Source organism: Calidris pugnax, unplaced genomic scaffold (genome assembly GCF_001431845.1).
Source record: "Calidris pugnax isolate Ruff unplaced genomic scaffold, ASM143184v1 scaffold13, whole genome shotgun sequence".
Taxonomy (NCBI): domain Eukaryota; kingdom Metazoa; phylum Chordata; class Aves; order Charadriiformes; family Scolopacidae; genus Calidris; species Calidris pugnax.
The window spans coordinates 7,762,080-7,781,118 of record NW_015090810.1 but is presented as its reverse complement, the minus strand read 5'-3'; the positions used below and the strand labels follow the sequence as shown (position 1 = coordinate 7,781,118).

At 37.1% G+C, this 19,039-nt stretch overlaps 1 protein-coding gene across 1 annotated transcript in view; it reads right to left on the bottom strand.

Moving 5' to 3' along the window:
- The window catches only part of GABBR2 (gamma-aminobutyric acid (GABA) B receptor, 2), a 474,269-nt gene that overhangs the window by 135,468 nt on the left and 319,762 nt on the right, over positions 1-19,039 (bottom strand). Inside the window, exons 12-13 of the mRNA XM_014938669.1 lie at positions 16,859-16,966; positions 3,311-3,433 (exon numbers count right to left, since the gene is read on the bottom strand). Of these exons, the coding sequence (XP_014794155.1) occupies positions 3,311-3,433; positions 16,859-16,966 (231 nt within the window). The remainder of the gene's footprint in view (positions 1-3,310; positions 3,434-16,858; positions 16,967-19,039) is intronic.

Below are 19,039 nucleotides of genomic sequence, written 5' to 3'. Positions count from 1 at the left end.
TAGTCAGAAAAAATGCACAGGGCACCCTTGCACATAAACCTTGCCTTCTTAAGAAACCAGGACAAAATCCAGACAGCTGGACAAAGGTGGTAGAGCCTTGCCACCAGGGCAGAGCTCTTTCACAGCCGCATACACAGAAGTACTGTCATTCCTCATGGCCTGTTGAGCCCAAGAACTGGGATGGCAAGGAAGGATGCACTCCAGTTCACACGATTGGGAGAAACTTAGTCTGGCAGAAACCTAACAGAGATTAGATCATAACTGCAGAGTATTTTGATAATGACAAAAAGGTGAATTACAATGAAAAAAGCAAATTCCAAGTTCAGCCAAGGAAGAAGCTAGTGAGAAAAAATGTGATTGGTCTCTTCACTGGTCTGAAACATTAGCAAAAGGAGAAATATTACAGCTGATGCAACACGCAAAACAGATGAATAGGGATAACGTTATGGATTAATTCCCATTTTTTAACACTGCTGCTTGAAGCATTTTGTGTCAGAAAATGCTTTCACATTATGTGAGAGTCAAGCCTACAGTACTCTGTGCAAAGTGTATGCAGGAGTTACCTTACAGTCCTTCTGTTGGAGATCTGTGTACAGCTACAGACATTTTAAAGTGGTCCATCCCTGTATCTGTAACCTATTTGCTTTTATCCAACAATTTTGCTGTCTATATATTATATAAGAAACTGCCCTACTGACGGTTGGAAGATCTGGATGTTTTAGGGCTCACTTATTAAAACTTTTACTGTGATCTCTCATGGCACCCATAGTAGTGCGTTTCATAAGGAAACCTGACATCTAGGGTCAGGATACCAGAGACCAGCCTGAACATTGACAGACCCAACATCCCATCTGATTTCTTCCTTCTGTCAAGGGTGGAGAGTCACCACAAGCACGTTCACTTCCCTTTGTATTTTCAGATGTAGACTGCCCATCCTCAGCTTTTAAGGCATGGAGAGCTTGACTTTAAAAACAACTCCAGAAAAGGAGTCTGGATTTTTTAAAAGTGCCTGATAATTTGCTGGTGTTAGTATTCAAATGAACTGCTTTGTGAATAGTGCCAAACAGCAAAGGATACTGTCAGTTTTTAGGCTCCTTGTCTTGGTTACTTTGATTGTCGTCTTTATGAAGACACAGTTAATAGAAGACCACCCAACAGTGGCCAAATGCAGAACTTCCACATAGGTGGCCAATGAATATTCATAGTTAAAACAGCACTCAAATAGTTCATTAGCTAGAATGACTGGTTGCATTCATAACTTTGGAGGCTACATTTAGTTCCATCTCTATCACTTGGATCAACTTTAACTGAGAGAAAATACCCCTTTAAAACTATTTCATAGAAGCAAGTGGGACAAGAAATACACAATATTCCTGAAATAGAAACTTTCCCCCAGTAGTGTTTACTATGTGATAAGTACTTTTCAAATGCACAAAAGATAATACCTGCTCAGGAAAGCTCAACTACAGAATTCACAATTGCAGAATGCATTTAAAAAAATCTAAACCAAACCCCCCCCCAAATTACATAATTAAAATACAAGTGTCATTTGCTTTTACAAAAGAGACCTGCTTCAGGAAATCAAATTGCCATTCACATCACTACTTTTATAAGATAGAAGATAGGTACAGTATTTTAATGACCAAATTTGGTTGCATTATTACTTTAATTTCCTTCTCTCTGATCAGTTCTGATCAAAGTTCAGGCAATTGGAGTGCAGTCCCATGGTCTAGATAGCACCGAACATGGAAGAAGCACATTGAGTTTTCAGTGATATACATTACAAGACCAAAGAATATATACTTATAAGTTCAGATGGAAATTGCAGTAATTTAAAACTGCAATAAATATTATTTTTCAAATATATGGTATTTATGGTTTGATAGCTTCAGTTACTGCTGTTGTCTACAGAAATTTCACTCAAGTGATTCTGCTAAGACTATCAGAATCTTTAGTTCCAGTTTCCCTCTGATCAGGGAAAAAAGTAAAAGTCCTTCTAACTCATTCACCCAGAGCAGTGAAATAAGCATTATTTCAATTGGATTTTGTGACTACTCATCCTATTATGTTTGGTTTTATACAAGCAGTTAAACAGTTAACAACACTGACAATTGAAATATCAGTTGCAATGCAGTTGGGTAAATGAAGTAAACAAGGCTATCAACAAGCTGCTATTGTTCCAAGCTCTACAAACATAGAACAGAAGTGTCTGCACAAGACAAATTGCTGTTACATTTTCCATTTTTTATTGACAACTGTAATAACCGAGGAGTGTCTTAAAAAAATAAATAAATTCAAACTCTAGGGAATGACTGAGAATTATCTTTTCTGATGCTAAAATGATTTCTTGAAAGGCATCCTTTGCATTTTAGGAGGCATCATTCTAAGATGTCTTCTACAAAGTATATTCAAATAAAAAATAAAATCGTCTTTTAATAAAATCCCAGAGCTTCACCGCAGAGTAAGAATAAAGTAAAAACAATAAATAAAATATCATATCTTTTCTTGCAAACATTAACAACAACCATTCTTTCTCTTACTGATTGCCAGCTATTGGAGAATAGAATAGCACTTCGAGATTATCCTTATATAATCTAGTTTTCAGATATCACCAGTTTCCATGTAATAAACTCCAGGTAATAAACTCTCAAACACTGCTAATCTGCATGCAGATAGATTTATGTTTTTTCCTAGTTCTGCATTGTTGCTGCCATGTCTCTTGCTGTCAGTTTGTCCGGAAAACCCTGCTTCTAGAAACCTACGAGAATGCTGGAAAATTTGTACAGGAGGGATTAAGTTATTACATCCTCTACCAAGATCTCTAGCATGACCTTTCTGGGAGTGACATTAAAATCAGTATGTGTGTATGCACATGCTGTTACTGAAAATAAATATAGCAGTAGGTAACATAATTCCTGAACAGCACCATAAAGAATGCAGTCTAAGCAGTGACCTCTCCTGCACTTGAATAAGCTCTTACTGAAATCTGCTAATGGGTTCTGATAATCTATTATTTATTGCAACAGACTCCTATAGAGAGTCTTAGCAGAGGACTTCCCTGTGTTTACACCACTTTCATCTAAAATCTCTCACAAGTGACAGAAACGTGGCACCTTCAACTATAGATACAATTTCTTTTGGTTGCAGTTATTTCATTTCTATTCGCTTTTGAAAAACAGAAACCTTCTTTCTCCCAAATACACAGTTTGACCTGGTTTCATATAACCTAGTGCATCTTTCACTTGGTCTTATGTAAAGCTGTAGATAGTGATATGCAACCATAAAGCATTACTTAGGCTTGAGGACATACCTCCATGTTATACTTTTCCACTGTCCTTCTCAAAGGGTCCACAACCTGCCAGCAAATCAGGATGCAAAGATCAATCAGTAGCATCCCTCCAACTATCACCAGTAGCTTCTGGTCTTTAATGATCTGGAGAGACAAAAAAAAAAAAAAAAAAAAGGGGGAGAGATTCCCATGAGCCACAGAGAGATTCCTGTGCAGCTTTATTTCTACATAGGAAGAAAAACACAGGCTGCTAATAAAAAGGCTTTTTAACAATGAACAAAGAAGTTTCAGAAATAAAAAAAAAAAAAAAAAAAAAAAGGGAGAGAGATTCCCATGAGCCACAGAGAGATTCCTGTGCAGCTTTATTTCTACATAGGAAGAAAAACACAGGCTGCTAATAAAAAGGCTTTTTAACAATGAACAAAGAAGTTTCAGAAATATCAAAAGACGAAAACAAGAAGACAAATTATTTTAGTTCACTTCATGGTTATTAGAAGTATCTAAAGTGCATTCTGATTTCTTAAAAGAAATTGTGAGGACTCTTAAACATTAATATTGATGTCCAGGTTTAATATTAGCCCCTGGAAACTGAAAAAAAAATAAATTCTAGAGAGCCACTATTGTGTTTATGTATGCTAATGTGGAAAAGTGTTCAGTACATCTCTCAGAGTAGCAGGAGTTGAGAAAGAATTTAGTTTTCACTAAGATTTACAGTGTTCACTTTTCCATAACCTTCTCAGACATGGAAAACACACTTGCAAAGTATTAAAAGATAAGTTCAATTTTGAGGTTTCGTGTGTGTTTAACATTTACCTCCGTTACCCAGGGAGTAGAAAGGAATTATGTATTTTATCTGTATTACAAAGGTTATAGGCTTTTATGCACATGCAACTTAAAACATGTTTTTAATTTTGCATGGAATTTAGGTTCAAAAAGAAAAAAAAAGAGTTGCTAATATAACTAACAAGGCAAACCATGTATTACAGTCTTGTATAGCTGCATGCAATCACTATATTATCTCTACTGTTCTACACACAATAACACAGAAAAAATACACTGCATGTACATTATTTCAGTTGCAAAGTTGTAAGGACATTGGAATAGCAGGCTTAAATTAACTTTATGTCAGTCCTCTTGTACCTATGCTCAATTTTTAAATTAATATATACATCTATTACTAATGAAGACTCATCCAATATTCAAAAGATATTGCCAAATTGTTTTAACATAGACAAAACCACATATTTTTCCCTAGTTTTGGTTCTCAGAAAGAGTTGGCTTAATCCAAATGAAATATTCAAAAATATTAAGCCTGAGCAGCTTAATAAAGTTGTGATTATTTCAGTTCAATTTGATAAACTTGTTAGGGTTTTGAAAATGCATTACAAAGCCAGAAGTGTCAGCTAATCTTAATACAGGCAAGGCTGGTATTCCTGCCTAGAATAAATTGTATTTCCATTGAACTCCTATCAAGCTTAAGGAAATGATAAAAATGAACACAATTTGAAATAATGTAAGAGGAACTTTAGATAGTTTGTTTTTCATATTATTTAGTGAGATACATTCTTTATTTTGAAAGAAGTTTCTGCAATATTTGCACCACTGTTAATCTGCTAATTTATTTTATAAGTAATTTGGAGTAAACTAAGTGTAAAACAAAGGCTAGCAATTAGAATGACTTAAAAGACTTGATGCATTATTTTCACAACCTGAAACCAGTTATTTAAATCCATGTAGCTACTGTCATCATAAAGAACCAGAAAATGATGCTTTCCACATGTTTGCATCAGCACTAAAGCAGTACATGCATCTTGTCAGAGACAGCACAGGCATGCCTGGAGTGAGAGGGTAAAGTCAAAGCTGAAAAAAGACTGTTAACCACTGAGGTTACCCTCTGTACGAAAAGCCCATGTGCTTTTAAATCTCTTATCTAATGCTTCTAGACAGGACTTGGGTAAAACATACATAGTGCTGCTGCTAGCACGACTGGAGATAAAGGAGAGAGAACCATGGGTCATCAAGTCCAAAGAGAATTTGGATTTAGATTAAATTTAGACACTTCAACCCAAATTTCTTTTGCTCCCTCTTACATGGCTCAGTAATTTGCTTTATTGGCATATTTTAGTTAATCTTTCTTTTTAATTGATGAGGTTTAGTTTATTGAAGTTTGCTGTTCAATGATTATGTGCCTAGCCTCTCTCAGTCGACAGTGGGCAGAAAGAGAAGCCTTTAAAGGACAGTTCATCCCACCCATCTTGGGTATAATTTAGGATCAGAGAAATTAGTCTTCTCAAATGCATCCCTCCCTTCCTCATCCCCTCCCCCAACCCCCACAGGGTGTGAAGACAATTAACTTTAGCTAAAAATATGTATTTGAGAAACGTAATGCTACGTGAAAAGAATCTGCCAGAAATTATTCCCTCTGCTCTACTGAACCATAAAAATTTCTTGTAAAAAATCCCAAAACATCACTAATGACGCCTTATTTTTCTAACAAAAATATTGAACATTTTACCCAGTACAGGTAAAACATGAGACAATTAGCCCACTGTCTTCCAAATTTATACAGACTATATTGATACGAAAGTAACATTGCATCAGATGCAATTTACCAACAATATTGTTCAAGCTGGTACAGCAATGTCAGAAGCAAGAGAGTGAAAGGATACTATTGAAAGCACTAATACTGATAATCCACTCACTAACAGGGTTAAAAGAAATCTCGTATTAACACTTCCTATTCAGGGTCACACTGCTAACCACCCTTCCTTACTCTTGCGCATCTTTTATTTGTTCCTGACCTCGCACTACTGCAGGTCAAAATTCAGATTTTAATTCACGTGTAATAGGTAATTATCAGAAAAATATAAAAGCCGAAATCCAGCAAACAGTGGAGTTATTCCATCGATGTCTATTGGAGCATTTTTTCTTGCATTACATTGTGAATGGCCCTGTTCTGGACAGAAGGGGAGAGGTGCACAACAGCAGCTGTCACTGACATCAGGTATTATTCATCCCTCACTTCTGCCAGACAGCCAGGAGGAAGGCAAGCAAAAGAAAGCCCATAACACAACCTGAGGAAGCGATCTGTGCTAATGTAATGAGCTCTGCAAAACCTAACTCTGCATGCAGGGTGAGCGGGCTGAGAGCTGGGCTCCTGAAGCTGCTTCATACACCCATCGCGACCCTGCTCTGTCCTTGGCAAAGCAGTAATACAGCTCTTCACCAAAATGCTATTTTGTTCATAGAGACATTGAGGTTCAATTATTTGTCACTTCTGCCAGTGATTAGCAGTTTGTCCTAACATAAATTTACTTTGAGAAATGCTGTTGGTACACTACTCGCAGCAATTCCAAAAGGCTTGCTAATCTCCCTCCCTCCACCCTCAGGAAGCCCGGTTTTCCCTCTCCCCAGCCATCACTCCCACCCACCAGCACTCCTTAAGTTCAGTACATTCACTCCTTGGGAAACACCAGATGCACTGAAGGAGTCTTGACTCAGATCTTGTGAATCCAACAATTTCTGTCTGACAAAAGAAAGTCATGAGCAACTGAGGCTTCTTACAATCAAATATATCATTCTTCTTTCAGTGGAAGATTCTTATTTTTTCCCTTTTTCATCCTCCTTCTAGCATACAGTAAATCAGCCTTGGCAGAAATGCATGGTAGCTAATAAAATCCATTTTTGCAAGTGCTCCTGGCTCCTTGCTGAAGCCAAGCTCTCATACAGCAGCATCTGTGAGTAATATTTTCTACCATCTGTGATTGGATAGGTGAATCTGTCTCATCCTGGCAGATCTGCCCACTGTTATAAATGCCACTGCTACCAGTCTGGACTACATATCTGGATACGAAGCTATCTGTCCTCAAAACAAATTCACTCAGAACAGAAACCAGTAGGCCATTTTCTCTTCAGCAGCACTGCTGTATGTGCAAATCAAAATTTTTTTGAAAACCTATGACCATGAAGGCCAGTTCAAGATCAAAGTTCTTATCTTCCATGGACCTTGCAGTCTGATCACAGGAGATATAAAATCTGTCTAAAGCTCTGGGATGAAGTTTCTGCTCAGGAAACTCTAGGGAATTTTCTAGAACTATCACATCTGTACTACCTCGCACAGCAACTTCAACTGTCCATTTGGTTACTATTTTGAAGACCTTTTGTGGGTTTTTTTTTCATTTGATTTCTAAAGCACATCCATCTTGCCCTGCAGGACCCTTTCCTCAACCAGTTTATGGGATCACCTGGCAATTTGGCAAGCAACCACAACTGAACATTACTTTTTGTAGTTAAGGCTAAGGCAAATTTTTGTTATTTCTTACCTTATTGGAAACCTGTAGCATATGAGGGCACAGACCCTGGTCAGTGATACAACCAGAATCGTTTATTATAACCAACAAGCAGCTTATATAGTACCAGTGTCTCTTCTTTCCCAACCGACACACCCCTGCAACCCCCAACTGCCAGGTGGGTGGAATTCCCCTCCATCAGTCAGGGGGCCAGGCATTGTTTACAGGTCTGGAGATGCTTATGGGCCATCTTCTAGCCATTGTTCCTGCTTCTTCTTCTGGTCTCTGCTTCTTCCACAATCCTGTTAACCCCTTGTTCTCCCACAGAAACCAACTCTGCAAATGTACCTGATATGGACCTTAAAGCTGAACTTTATCCTAAACCAAGAACAAAGAGTCTTATCTATGAAGACCTACCCTCTTCTCCAGGATGCAACATTAACCTTATACTCTCCGAGTTCTACCAATAGCTTTCCAGAATAGATTGAATACTTAATTTCCTCCTGTATTTTTTCAGAGTTGCTTGCTTTGTTACTAGGAACATCACCTCCCTTTCTCAGAATAAAATATCTATAAATTTAAAGGAAAATCTATTAGCTACATCTTGGTGTTGCTTTCTGGGTGTTTTTTTATTCATTGAATTCATAGAAGGAAAGCAAGGCTAGGAGTATTTTTGTATTTATGAGTTTTGAGATAAATATATATTTTCTTTTTCCTTGAAAATGTAGATTTTTTTTCTGTTTAAGAAGGCAATTCTGGCTTCTCTTATGTAGATCAATCCTTTCTAGTCTAGCTAACAGATCTGTCTCTTGCCTTCTGGCACTAGCTGGATAAACACTTAATGTTGTTCTGTAACTTTTTGTTTTTTTCAGTTGTCCCTTCCCCAGACTCCTGGGACAGAATCTGTAGAGCGAAACCCTCTTTAAAGGTTCCCTCTGTGAAGCTTCCTAGACCTTATTCCATAAATGAATAGCACTGACAGCAATTATTGAAGCCCTTAGAAATCTGAAACTCAAAGTTCCTCTCCCTGGTATGTACAGAAACCATGCTGATAGAAGTCCTCCTTCTGAACTTGAGGGGAAAGAGAAAAAATAACAGAGTTTGTGGGAAAAAAGTGATAAAGCCTGCAAGGCTGGAAAAAGGGACCATAAAACTACTCTTAAATTTGTGTTCAGGATATTGTCTCTATTGCATAAGCTACCCATTCATTTCTCCTAGTATGATTAACTGGGAAACACCTTAGGGTTGCTCCCATACATTGAGTGGGTCAGCACAAGTGGGATGCTGCCATGAGGTTGGTGATGCAGAGTCAGTGGTTATTAGGTGAATTTCGACATGTGGGAAAAGGGAGATATCTATCTTTGAGTTATTAAAGCCATTAATATTTTAGAGGACTATTCTGTAATACATTCTTAATTTCTATTGTGTAATGGAATGAGAAAAAAGGACTATTGAAAACACATTATGATCTTGTTCCAAATAACTCCACAATGTTTTTTCAACAGCTATTATGAGTATTTCCTATAATAGGTTCTATGATTAGTATTGGGAAAACTTTTCACGCTGCAATTACATTAGTTTTAATGAGTGAATGCTAACATTTTAAAAAGTGTATTTTGTAGTTGCAATATTTTGTGACTAGCAAGTCACTCACAGTAAAAAGCTAGGCTTAAGACATTTTACTCTCTTAGATGTACTTTGATTAATTTGATGAAAGATTTGCATATATACTTATAAATTTAAAATTAAATTTTTTTTCTGTGAGGATCTACTGTGACTCCTGCAGTCTGAGAACTTGATGATTTTTGCTGCTTTCCAGGATAATGAAGTGTGTGGTACTACTGATAATAATAGACAACTGGATATGACCAAAAAGTTTGGGTTTGAGAACTAAATAGCTACCGTTGCTAGCCTGCTAAAGCACACATTTCTAGAACCTGTTTTCCTTGCTGACTCATGCTCACAATAATTGTAGAGCATCTTTGGGCAGACTCACCCTCTCAATAACTGCATTGCAAATGTGGATGTGTTGACTCTACACCTTGCTGCCCGGAGAAGCTATCCCTTTAGAGAACACCTTTCCCCTTTTCCAAAGCATATATAAGACAGGTGGAACATCCTAGAGGGATGCTCCTAGGAGGAAAAGATGACAGAAATTTTACTGAGGTTAGAGAAAGGGAAGGATTCATTAACAGCTTAAAGAAATTATAAAATTAATCATCTTTGAAAGCCTGAGCCTCATTCATGGGTACGATGCATTGGAGAATCAGACAGATAATTGTTTACTAACATTGTTAGTTCAACTTCAGGGAGCCATATAACATGGTTAGTTTCACAAAACTCTCTTGAAAGGACAAAAATGGAAAACATTGTAGTCTTAAAAAATAAAATGGTACTAAAAAATCAGATTTGACAGTATTAGAACCAACCACTCTTGCTATACAATGTTTTGGAGAACAAATGGAAATGGACCTTTGCATTGTGTTAATTCCTGCACTCTCCTACATGCATACCTGGGTACGCTGCCTTGAGCTGCATATCCCATCAACAGGACAGGTAAAATTTGCCTTTGAGAGAAATGCATCCTTTGAGAGAAATGCATCTGCTGAGTCCAAAATTGCATAGGCCATAAATGTGGAGGATTGGGATGTGAATTTTCATCGGCAGCACTGAAAAGGATCCCAATCTTTTGGAAAAACACGCACAAAGGATTTGAATGGTCTGGAAAAAATGTTCTGATTTTGTTTGAGATAACATTAAATACCTAGACTTTAATATTTTCTTTAATGAACAATTCTGTGGGAAAGCATACTACATCGTTACCAAATAGCTGGGGACATCAATGCACTTGATTACATTTACAATCCAATTTCAAGCTATTCAGGAATAAATTGTCTCATACTGTATAGCGACATGTTCTTTATTTCTCTGTCATCCATTAGTCTCATAATACATAGAAATTACGGTTGTAGCACCATTTATGAGCAGTTACATTTCACACAGAGTTTTCATTGTTTTCGTTGCTACTGAGGTTTAGCCTTATCAAACTGTACCATGCAGAAATTTACATACATAAATTACTTCAAAAGCAGATTTTTCTCCTAGATGTACAGTTCATTAGCTCAACTTCTTTCTGTGACAGGAGTTTGAGATTTAACTCTCCGATCCATATTTATATGAATGTAAATTTTAGAAATGTGATTCCTATTGTTCCCTGGCTGGCATTTCGGTTGATCAGCTCTTATGAAAAACACAATGCTTTTTTTATATCTAAATATGGATTCTAGGATTACACTGACTGTTTTCAAAGCTCTGGACTTAGAATTTATAGTTATAGCTATCTGGGGAATAAGAGTAATAAAATAATTTGGTGTCTACTTATATCGCTTTAGGAAGTACTATATCTGTATATTAATAACCCACGAAGCTATACCTGAATAATTTACACTGCACTGTAAGTATCATGGATTACTTGGTCCAGTGGTAAATATTCATAATGAAAAAAAAATAAATCTCAAACATAAGTAAATTTCAAACCACTTTCTTCTTTCCTACTCTCAAAGACTGAACAGTAACATTGAACATTTCTTTAGGTATCCATATGGTGGTTCATTTTTAGCAGATGGTCCCTAATAGATTGTTGTACTGTTGATATGGTTACCCAAAGCAAATTTTTGGACCTCCTTTTCAGACTCATAATCTCTCACATATACTTAGTGAAAGAAATGTGTATCCTAGGGGAAATCCAGCATATAGCTTTTTGTTATACACATAAAAAGCTCTAGCTAGATTAAAAAAAAAATGTCCTGGAAAAATATAAACATTTACAGTCTGAAAACTGACCTGGAAAAATATTTATAGCATTAATTACAGAAAAAAAATTAGATAGTATGATCTACATTTATGCTAATGCAGAAAGAACTATGTCTGCAAAGGCATTTAAGTGAGTAAGTAGGATGTGGCCTGTAAGGTTCTGACCTAAACTCTCTGTCAGTAGAATATGGAAAACGTTGCTTTGTCTATTTTTAAATTATTAGCATAATGAGTCCATTTTTAAAAACCTCTTCACGACTTCAGTGAGAAAGATTATAGATTGCAATAAATTCTGAATTCCATAAGTGACTTGAAAAAACTTACAGAAAAGTGTATAACTAGAGATTACACTCATCCTATAAAGTTTCTCGCAGAGGTTTTCAAATGAGGAATGGGGATAGCAATAGGGACAAGTTATGAGGAGAAGGCAGCAGCACAGAAGCTCAAGAGTGTGTGGCCTCCAGCTGCTTCCTTCTCCCTTTTTTTTTTGGTCTTCAAGGACACTCTGCGCAATTGCAGGTGCTGATGGCTTCCCTACAGCTGGTACCATGGGGTGAGAGCACACAGCCAGTCGCTGCCCACCCCCACTGGAGGGGTCAGGACCAGGCGCTGCTCAGGGCAACCCATGTGCCCCACTCCCCAGAAAGAGCACGGATGGTCTCTCACCCATTCCAGTCTTCCACGTGTCTCAGTTTATGGACGCTTAAGTATACAAATTAAGGAGTCAGACTGGCCAAATTTGTGCTACAAAAGGAAGTGGGAAGGCATCGAGCTAAAAAGTGTGAGAATTCCTGCTCAGCATCACTCAGGTTATCAAAGTGCCTCTCAAAAACAAGTGCTATCCTCCTCTGAAAACTGTGCTCAGAGAGATTTTTATAGCATAACATATAATTCTGGCAAATATTTTCTCCATGTTGGCATGTAACTGTCTTAGACATGAGACTACCTTTCTCAAACTCCAACTGCCTTTTTCATTATGTATTGTTTTTGTTTTCAGTGAGTAACATTTAACAGAAAACTGCCTCTTTTTAATATACAGTCCTACTGCACAGCCAGAGCAGACTCACTGTGCCGGCTCTGTGACATTGGCATCCTGTAGAAAACTAAGGCTGCACTGGTGTCCTAATAATGCACGTGGGGGAACAAATATATATTGTAGAGATCTTTGCAAGCTGAAGGTTTTCAATGATTGACTTTTTAGCCACAACATAAGCCTTTTAACATTTTCATGAGCCCATTCTTTTTAAAGAAATTGAAAAGAAAGAGAATTAAATTATAGATAGAGCTGCATGCATCAGCAAAAGGAACCTTTAGATCTTTGCACACTTCATCAGCTTGAGGTATAAGAGTAACTAACAGCTATCATGAGCTGTACAACAGCATAACAGAAAGACAAGGCACATATTTTGCCTGTAGGTTTTACAGATACGTAGTAACAGAAAAAAGAACAGTGAAATTCTAAAATCCTCTGTTCGATTTTTATGCTCTGCCCACACTTCTGTGCAGCCATTCCAGCCAGTCCTAATTCCAGTTTTTTCTTGCCTCTTATTCCTTTTCCACTCCTATGTTCCTTTTCCAGTCTATGTTCCTACATTTCAGGTCTGCCATCCTGCATCTAAATGTCAATCTTAATTTAATTTTAAACTGGACCTAGTCCCTCACCTGGAGTTTGCCACTTGAATCCCAAACTTGGGCTCTACATTCCACCATACTCGGGTTTCTTGACCACTTCTTACAGCACTCCACACTTCAGTCAACTCTTTGCTGTCTCTCAATCTTATTTTAACTCTCTTGGAACTCTTATCCAAACTCAGCCTCCTTTCTCAACTTCTCCCAGCCTATAATCCAAATCTTTTCCCAGTTCCCTCTAAAACCCTTAGCAACTAACTTGATTTCTCATTCTCAACCTCTTCCCTGCTCCCTACCTCTTGGCCCCACAGCTCCCTTGCAGTGCCAGCCTCCCTTCCCCACCCTAGTATCAACAAAGTAGGCTGTACAATCTCCTGCCTGTCTTTGCAATGCATGAAGACCACAGCTTTCTTCAGAAATCTTTTAAGGACTTAGTAGGCTGAATATAAGAGAATAAGTTTGCCAGACTGCAGCCTGGCAGGCATAACTAAGTCAAGTTGGACTTACAAGTAATTTTATTTTCTTGTGGTTGGTTGTACATTTCCAGCCCTGGGATAGTACCAATATCTCTTCTCAATGCTTGTTAAGCTCTCCAACCCTTTCTTGTCTGTGAGAATGTTACAATTGTACAGTAAATTTAAGCTTATGAAATATCATCAATGAGTAGAATAACTTTGGTAAAACTATAGAAGCACAAGTCTTAAGAAAACATGCTGTTATACATCCTTTGTGCAATTATATTCTGTGTTTACCTTGTAACAACATTGTGAATATAAAGAAATAGGCCACCAGAAGTCTACAGTGGTAGTAATACCTGAGTACATTGACAATATTTTCATTGAAAATTAAACCTAAAACATCCCTCCCCTGATGTCACAGATAAAGGATTAAATACGAACAGAGCTAGAATGTACTATGCCAAGGGTGAGACAAAGGTATCATAGCAACCTTAACCAAGTATTGTACTTTCAATATGAACTGCAACAAGCAATGCTGTGATCCATATCATCATGTTTTATTGTATTCACTAAGTGTCAAACACCTGTCTTTGTAGGAGCAGAATATATAAAGACTATGGAGGCTTTAAAAACCACTGCTTTGAATTTGTTACTATTCTGGTATTTGCCAGAAGTGAATGGTCTTTATTTGGCATACTGAAGTTGTGCAGGAGCAGTCATTATGCAGCGTTGCTTTAATGCCTCCTAAAACCCAAGACAGTGCAGTTCCCATCAAAAAAGACAGCTTCACAATCTTCTACATTTTACCAGAAGGGCTGTCTTCTTCAAAAGGTTCTGCTACCTAAAGCTTCCCCAGGTCACCACATGCTTTGCTGCCATGATATTCTCTTCTCCCTCCTCTTATCAACTGCCAGCCCTCCTCTGCTGGTGAGTAAAACATAAAAGCACTCCCCACCTCTCACTGAGCAGAAGATATTCTACTGTCCAAACCAACAGAAAGGGGACTTATAAAAACAGTACTGCACCTCAATTATAAATGTTACAGTTATTTTTAATACTAATTTTATTCTACTTTCCATTATCTCTTCTAACCTCTTTAAAACTCAAAATTATTTATTCCCCCCTACTGATTTTGTCATTTCCATTTGACAAAAATTGATTCCCTTACACCCCTCTGTTTCAGATCCAGAGAAAATTAATACATTTTTAATTTGTTTCCTTTGAGCCCTAGCAAGATCAAAGATGGTAACAGAGCTCTGGGAATCTTGCAACACTTGTCAGTTAGCAGCCTGATAGCAGAAATAGTAGTGTCTGAATTTTATTGTTTTTTTCCAATAACAAAGAAGTGGATGTATATTGAGAGCTTTATAAACAGAAGTAAATATAAATCTTCACCTAATGCAAGACACTTTAGATCATTTAGTTCCATTCTCCACTGCACTAAAATGGAGCCATAGTGTATTACTATTAAAATTTCTATGTGTTTTCACACAATGAGAGAGAAATGCACTCGAGTGCATATCATGGCATTGTGAAGAGATAAGTGTCCAGTAAGAGTCTGGAGGCAAGCTTGCCCTGTCTGATGAAGATAAATAAATTCACTCATTACATTTTTCTCTCCTAACTTAATACTTCGCTGAAATGAAAGAACCAGTATTTTCAAATTATTGAGAGATTCTTCCACTTTGCAAAAAAAGAAAAAAAATAAAAATCACTATTTAGAAAATTTTCCTGATGAAAATATTCAGGATGACAGACAATTGTGATATACCTAAGCATCAGATTTTAGGTATATTTATGCTGGCATACTTATATACAGGTGGAAAATGAAGTGATCATAAATTAATAGGATCCCCAGTATTTAAATGATTTTGGAACTCAGTAGTCATATCGAAATGCCAGTCTACTTTTTCATGGTGCAGCTAATTAAAAAAAACCACGACTGTTTTTTCATGCACCACTACATTTGGTTTTTTGTCAGTTTAGATATTATTTGTGAAAATCTATATTGTCTATGCTTCCATAGATACAGAATGCTTTGCCTCTAAACGACATCTATTGAAAATGGAAATGTCCTTCTTGTAACACATAAGTAAAGAATACCATGCTTTTGAATCTACTCTTAAAAACAGTTTTATCTATCCTGGCAAATCAAAGACACTTCCCTCCAGAGTATCCCATTTCTGGTACAGAAATTTCTCATAATTTTGGTTAGTTCTAAGGTATTTGTTATTTACTTTTCATTATTTTTTACACTGAATGACATGACTGAATAATAGAGGGAAGGACTAGGTGGTTGTGTTCCAGATCCAGCCACGGCATGTGCTTCCTTAATAACCTGAGACATAAATCCTCTCAGAAACTGAGTTAACTCTCTCTATCTATCTAAAGCCCAAACATTTTTAGGGAAAGGTGTATCATGTGGTGACAGCAACTCCCTACATGTTGAGATTGTAGAAAAAATAACAGTACTAGAAAAAATTAATAATACAGCTCTTCCAGGAACACACACAGAAGGCAAAAAATAGAGGAATCTGACTAGGGAATATAATTCTACTTATTTTGAATGTAAATGATTCTTTACCACTTATTAGAATAAATCTATTCAGCTGCATGTAGGAACTACATTTGGCATTACTTCTCACTCTATAATAGTATTAATTTTGTTTCTCTATTTTATGCACATTTCTCTTAATGTTTTTTCCATCAAAATGATTTCTGTTCACTAGTTTTCACATTTTTAAATAAAACCATCTGATTAAAAGCATTTCAACTGCAAAAAGAAGCTCCATGGGAAAATTATCAAATGAACAATATAAACATGAAGTGTTGTACTACTGCTAAGCTGAACCTAATTGTTTACAGAAAATGTTCTGTACCAAAAGTGCCAGAGACGACTTCTGTGGTTCAATTCCGATCAGTCTTGGGGTAAGCTTATGCAATTTCAATCAAAATTAGAAAGAGAAAGCTGTACAAGCAGCACTCTCTCATCTCCTCCTACCAACCCATCAGAAACTTGTGTGTGATAACTGTAGCCCAAACAGATGTAGACAGGAAACATTCCATAACAGCTGTGAATCTATGAGAAGAAGACCTCTGGATGCTGAAACATAAAAAGATTGAGGATCCAAATTTGCTTTGACAGTTTACAGTCACGTCCACTGTCCACCTCTCATTATAAAGGCTGAAGGGCTGATGCTTGACTCCAACTCTCATAGACTAAACAGGAGATCAAGAAAGCTCTAATATCAAACCATTCAGGATCTTTTAATGTGACACACGAACAGGGCCAGCTCGAGTATGGCCACCCAGGAAAGGTAGAAAAACGGTTAGAAAATCATGTGAGCAAAGCAGAAAGAAAAGAGTTTACTCCCTCTTACCTTTTTCTTCATTTTTACATTTTTGAAAATTGCATGAACTCTCCATGTTTTTGCAAACATTGCTCCAAATGCAGTTGTATATCCCACTGTAAGAATCCATGTTCGGACCTAAAAATATATACATATAAAAAAAAAGACAAAGCCATTTAATTTTCAGTAGACAATGTGGATATTTTTCATTTCAGCCAATTTTTTTTTCTCAAGATCTTGAGAAAAAATATTCAAACAACTCCATGAAAATGTTGTCATTCCAGAATTGTCTCATTTATTGCTTTCTTGCTTTTTTTTCTCCTCCCTACATCCCCTTTCCAAGTATAGCAAATCTGGATGCTGAATTAACAATCACTTCCACAGATAAAAACACAACTGAGTTACAATTTTTTTTTACTTTTATTGTGTTCTGTGCAGACAGAGGAAGGAACTAGCGGAGGAAACCAAGAGACTGAGACTATAAAAAGTACCGAGGGTTCTAATATTAACAGCAACATTTTGAACAGAAATGAACAGAGAAGTAGAGATGTTATTCAGACTCAATAAGAGGAAATTGTATTATGCAGTAGAGGTATACATCACTTAATTCAGATGCTGAGCATTCTGGAAAGGTCAGAAAAAGTGACCTTAAAATTATCATTTAGGGAAAAACAGAAAGACAGGAACATAGCCTTGGTGGGCAGGACTCTGGGACAAGACATGAGTTAAAGATAATACCTACAATACGTGCCTTAGAAAAAGGAGATGGTGAGCTTACACAGAATGATGGAGTAATGGGACCCTGAGCTGGCCACAGCTTTGGCATAGACCTATCTAGAGATTTTCCTTATAGCAATCTTGCCAGACAAAATCAAAGTATTTTTAAAATAAAAAAGGCATGGTGTCTTTAGAGCAAAAACTAGAATGACTGCTTTTTTTTTTTTTTTTTAATAGAAAAACCTCAGATTGACCAGGGAGGACAGAACACAAGTTTCAACAAAAGTTTTTTGTGCAATTCCCCACCTGCCCGTAGGATTCTTGCAGGCAGGTCCTCACTTTGAGACTTAGTTTTAGCTACGCCAGTGACTTTCAGAGCTGTGCTTGACCCCCTCTAATTCCTTGGGAGTTTCTCTTTTTGTTACCCTAGAGGTCTGGCTGTTTGAAAGCTTTTCTGTCCTGAACAGACTATATTCTTCCCCAAAGAGGGACCAGAGATTACAGAGCGTAGCAGGTGGAAGTCTGTGCAAGAAGCACAGCAGGAAACTGGAAGCTGGCAGCTGAGTCTGAGAGCCTGAGAAATCTCAAGGAGGAGGAACAATCTCCTCCTCCCTCTGGAGACTCCACCTGGGCCAGCTGTCAAAAGGGGAGACTGCATTACCAGGTTGCAGAGACACACAAAAAGGCAGGGGCTCCACATCTCCTACAGGATGAGTGTGCACAGGGGAACCTGCACCCTTAGAAGAAAGGATATGGTGGTAACCCATGCGTCCTGTGAGCAGGAGCTGGCTGCATGGCACTCAGCTTGTGCACATACTAGAAAATGTTGGTATTACATATAGAAGATTGTTTGGATAATTGTATTATGTTTTATTAGCATCTAATGTTGTGGTTTATCTGATGCATTGCTGATATTGGCCCTGAATGTAGAGTTCACTGCATGCTGGTTCATCTTGCTATTAGTAAAACCAGTAAACCAACTACAATTAGATTCAAACTATGTGAGTTTTACCACTTTGTGGTGTTCTTGAACGCAGCATTTAAAAAGAAACCCATAAGCCAAAAAAAAAAAAAAAAAAGGGAACAGATATATAGGTCAGCAAAGTGTTATTTTTAACTTAAATATTTTTTGAGTCTTTGCTCGTTATTCATTATCATACATTATGCTAATAACTGAAGTAAAACCACAGCTAGATCAACTCTGAGTGATTTAAAATATACGTTTCATATCAACATGTTCATATTAGCCAGTTACATCTTTTTTTCACTTCACATCAACGGAGCTGTGATAACCATACTTAGCATTCAATCATTTTGCTACTATTATTAAGTATTGAGCTCTTTTGTGTACAGTTTAGTGATATATTTGGCAAACAGATACATGGTATTTTCATGTCTCTAATAAAACACTGTTTTGTTCTCACTGAAACAGTAATTGCCTCTTGGGAATAGTAATAAATTCAATTATGCTCATAATATGTTTCTAACCAGATA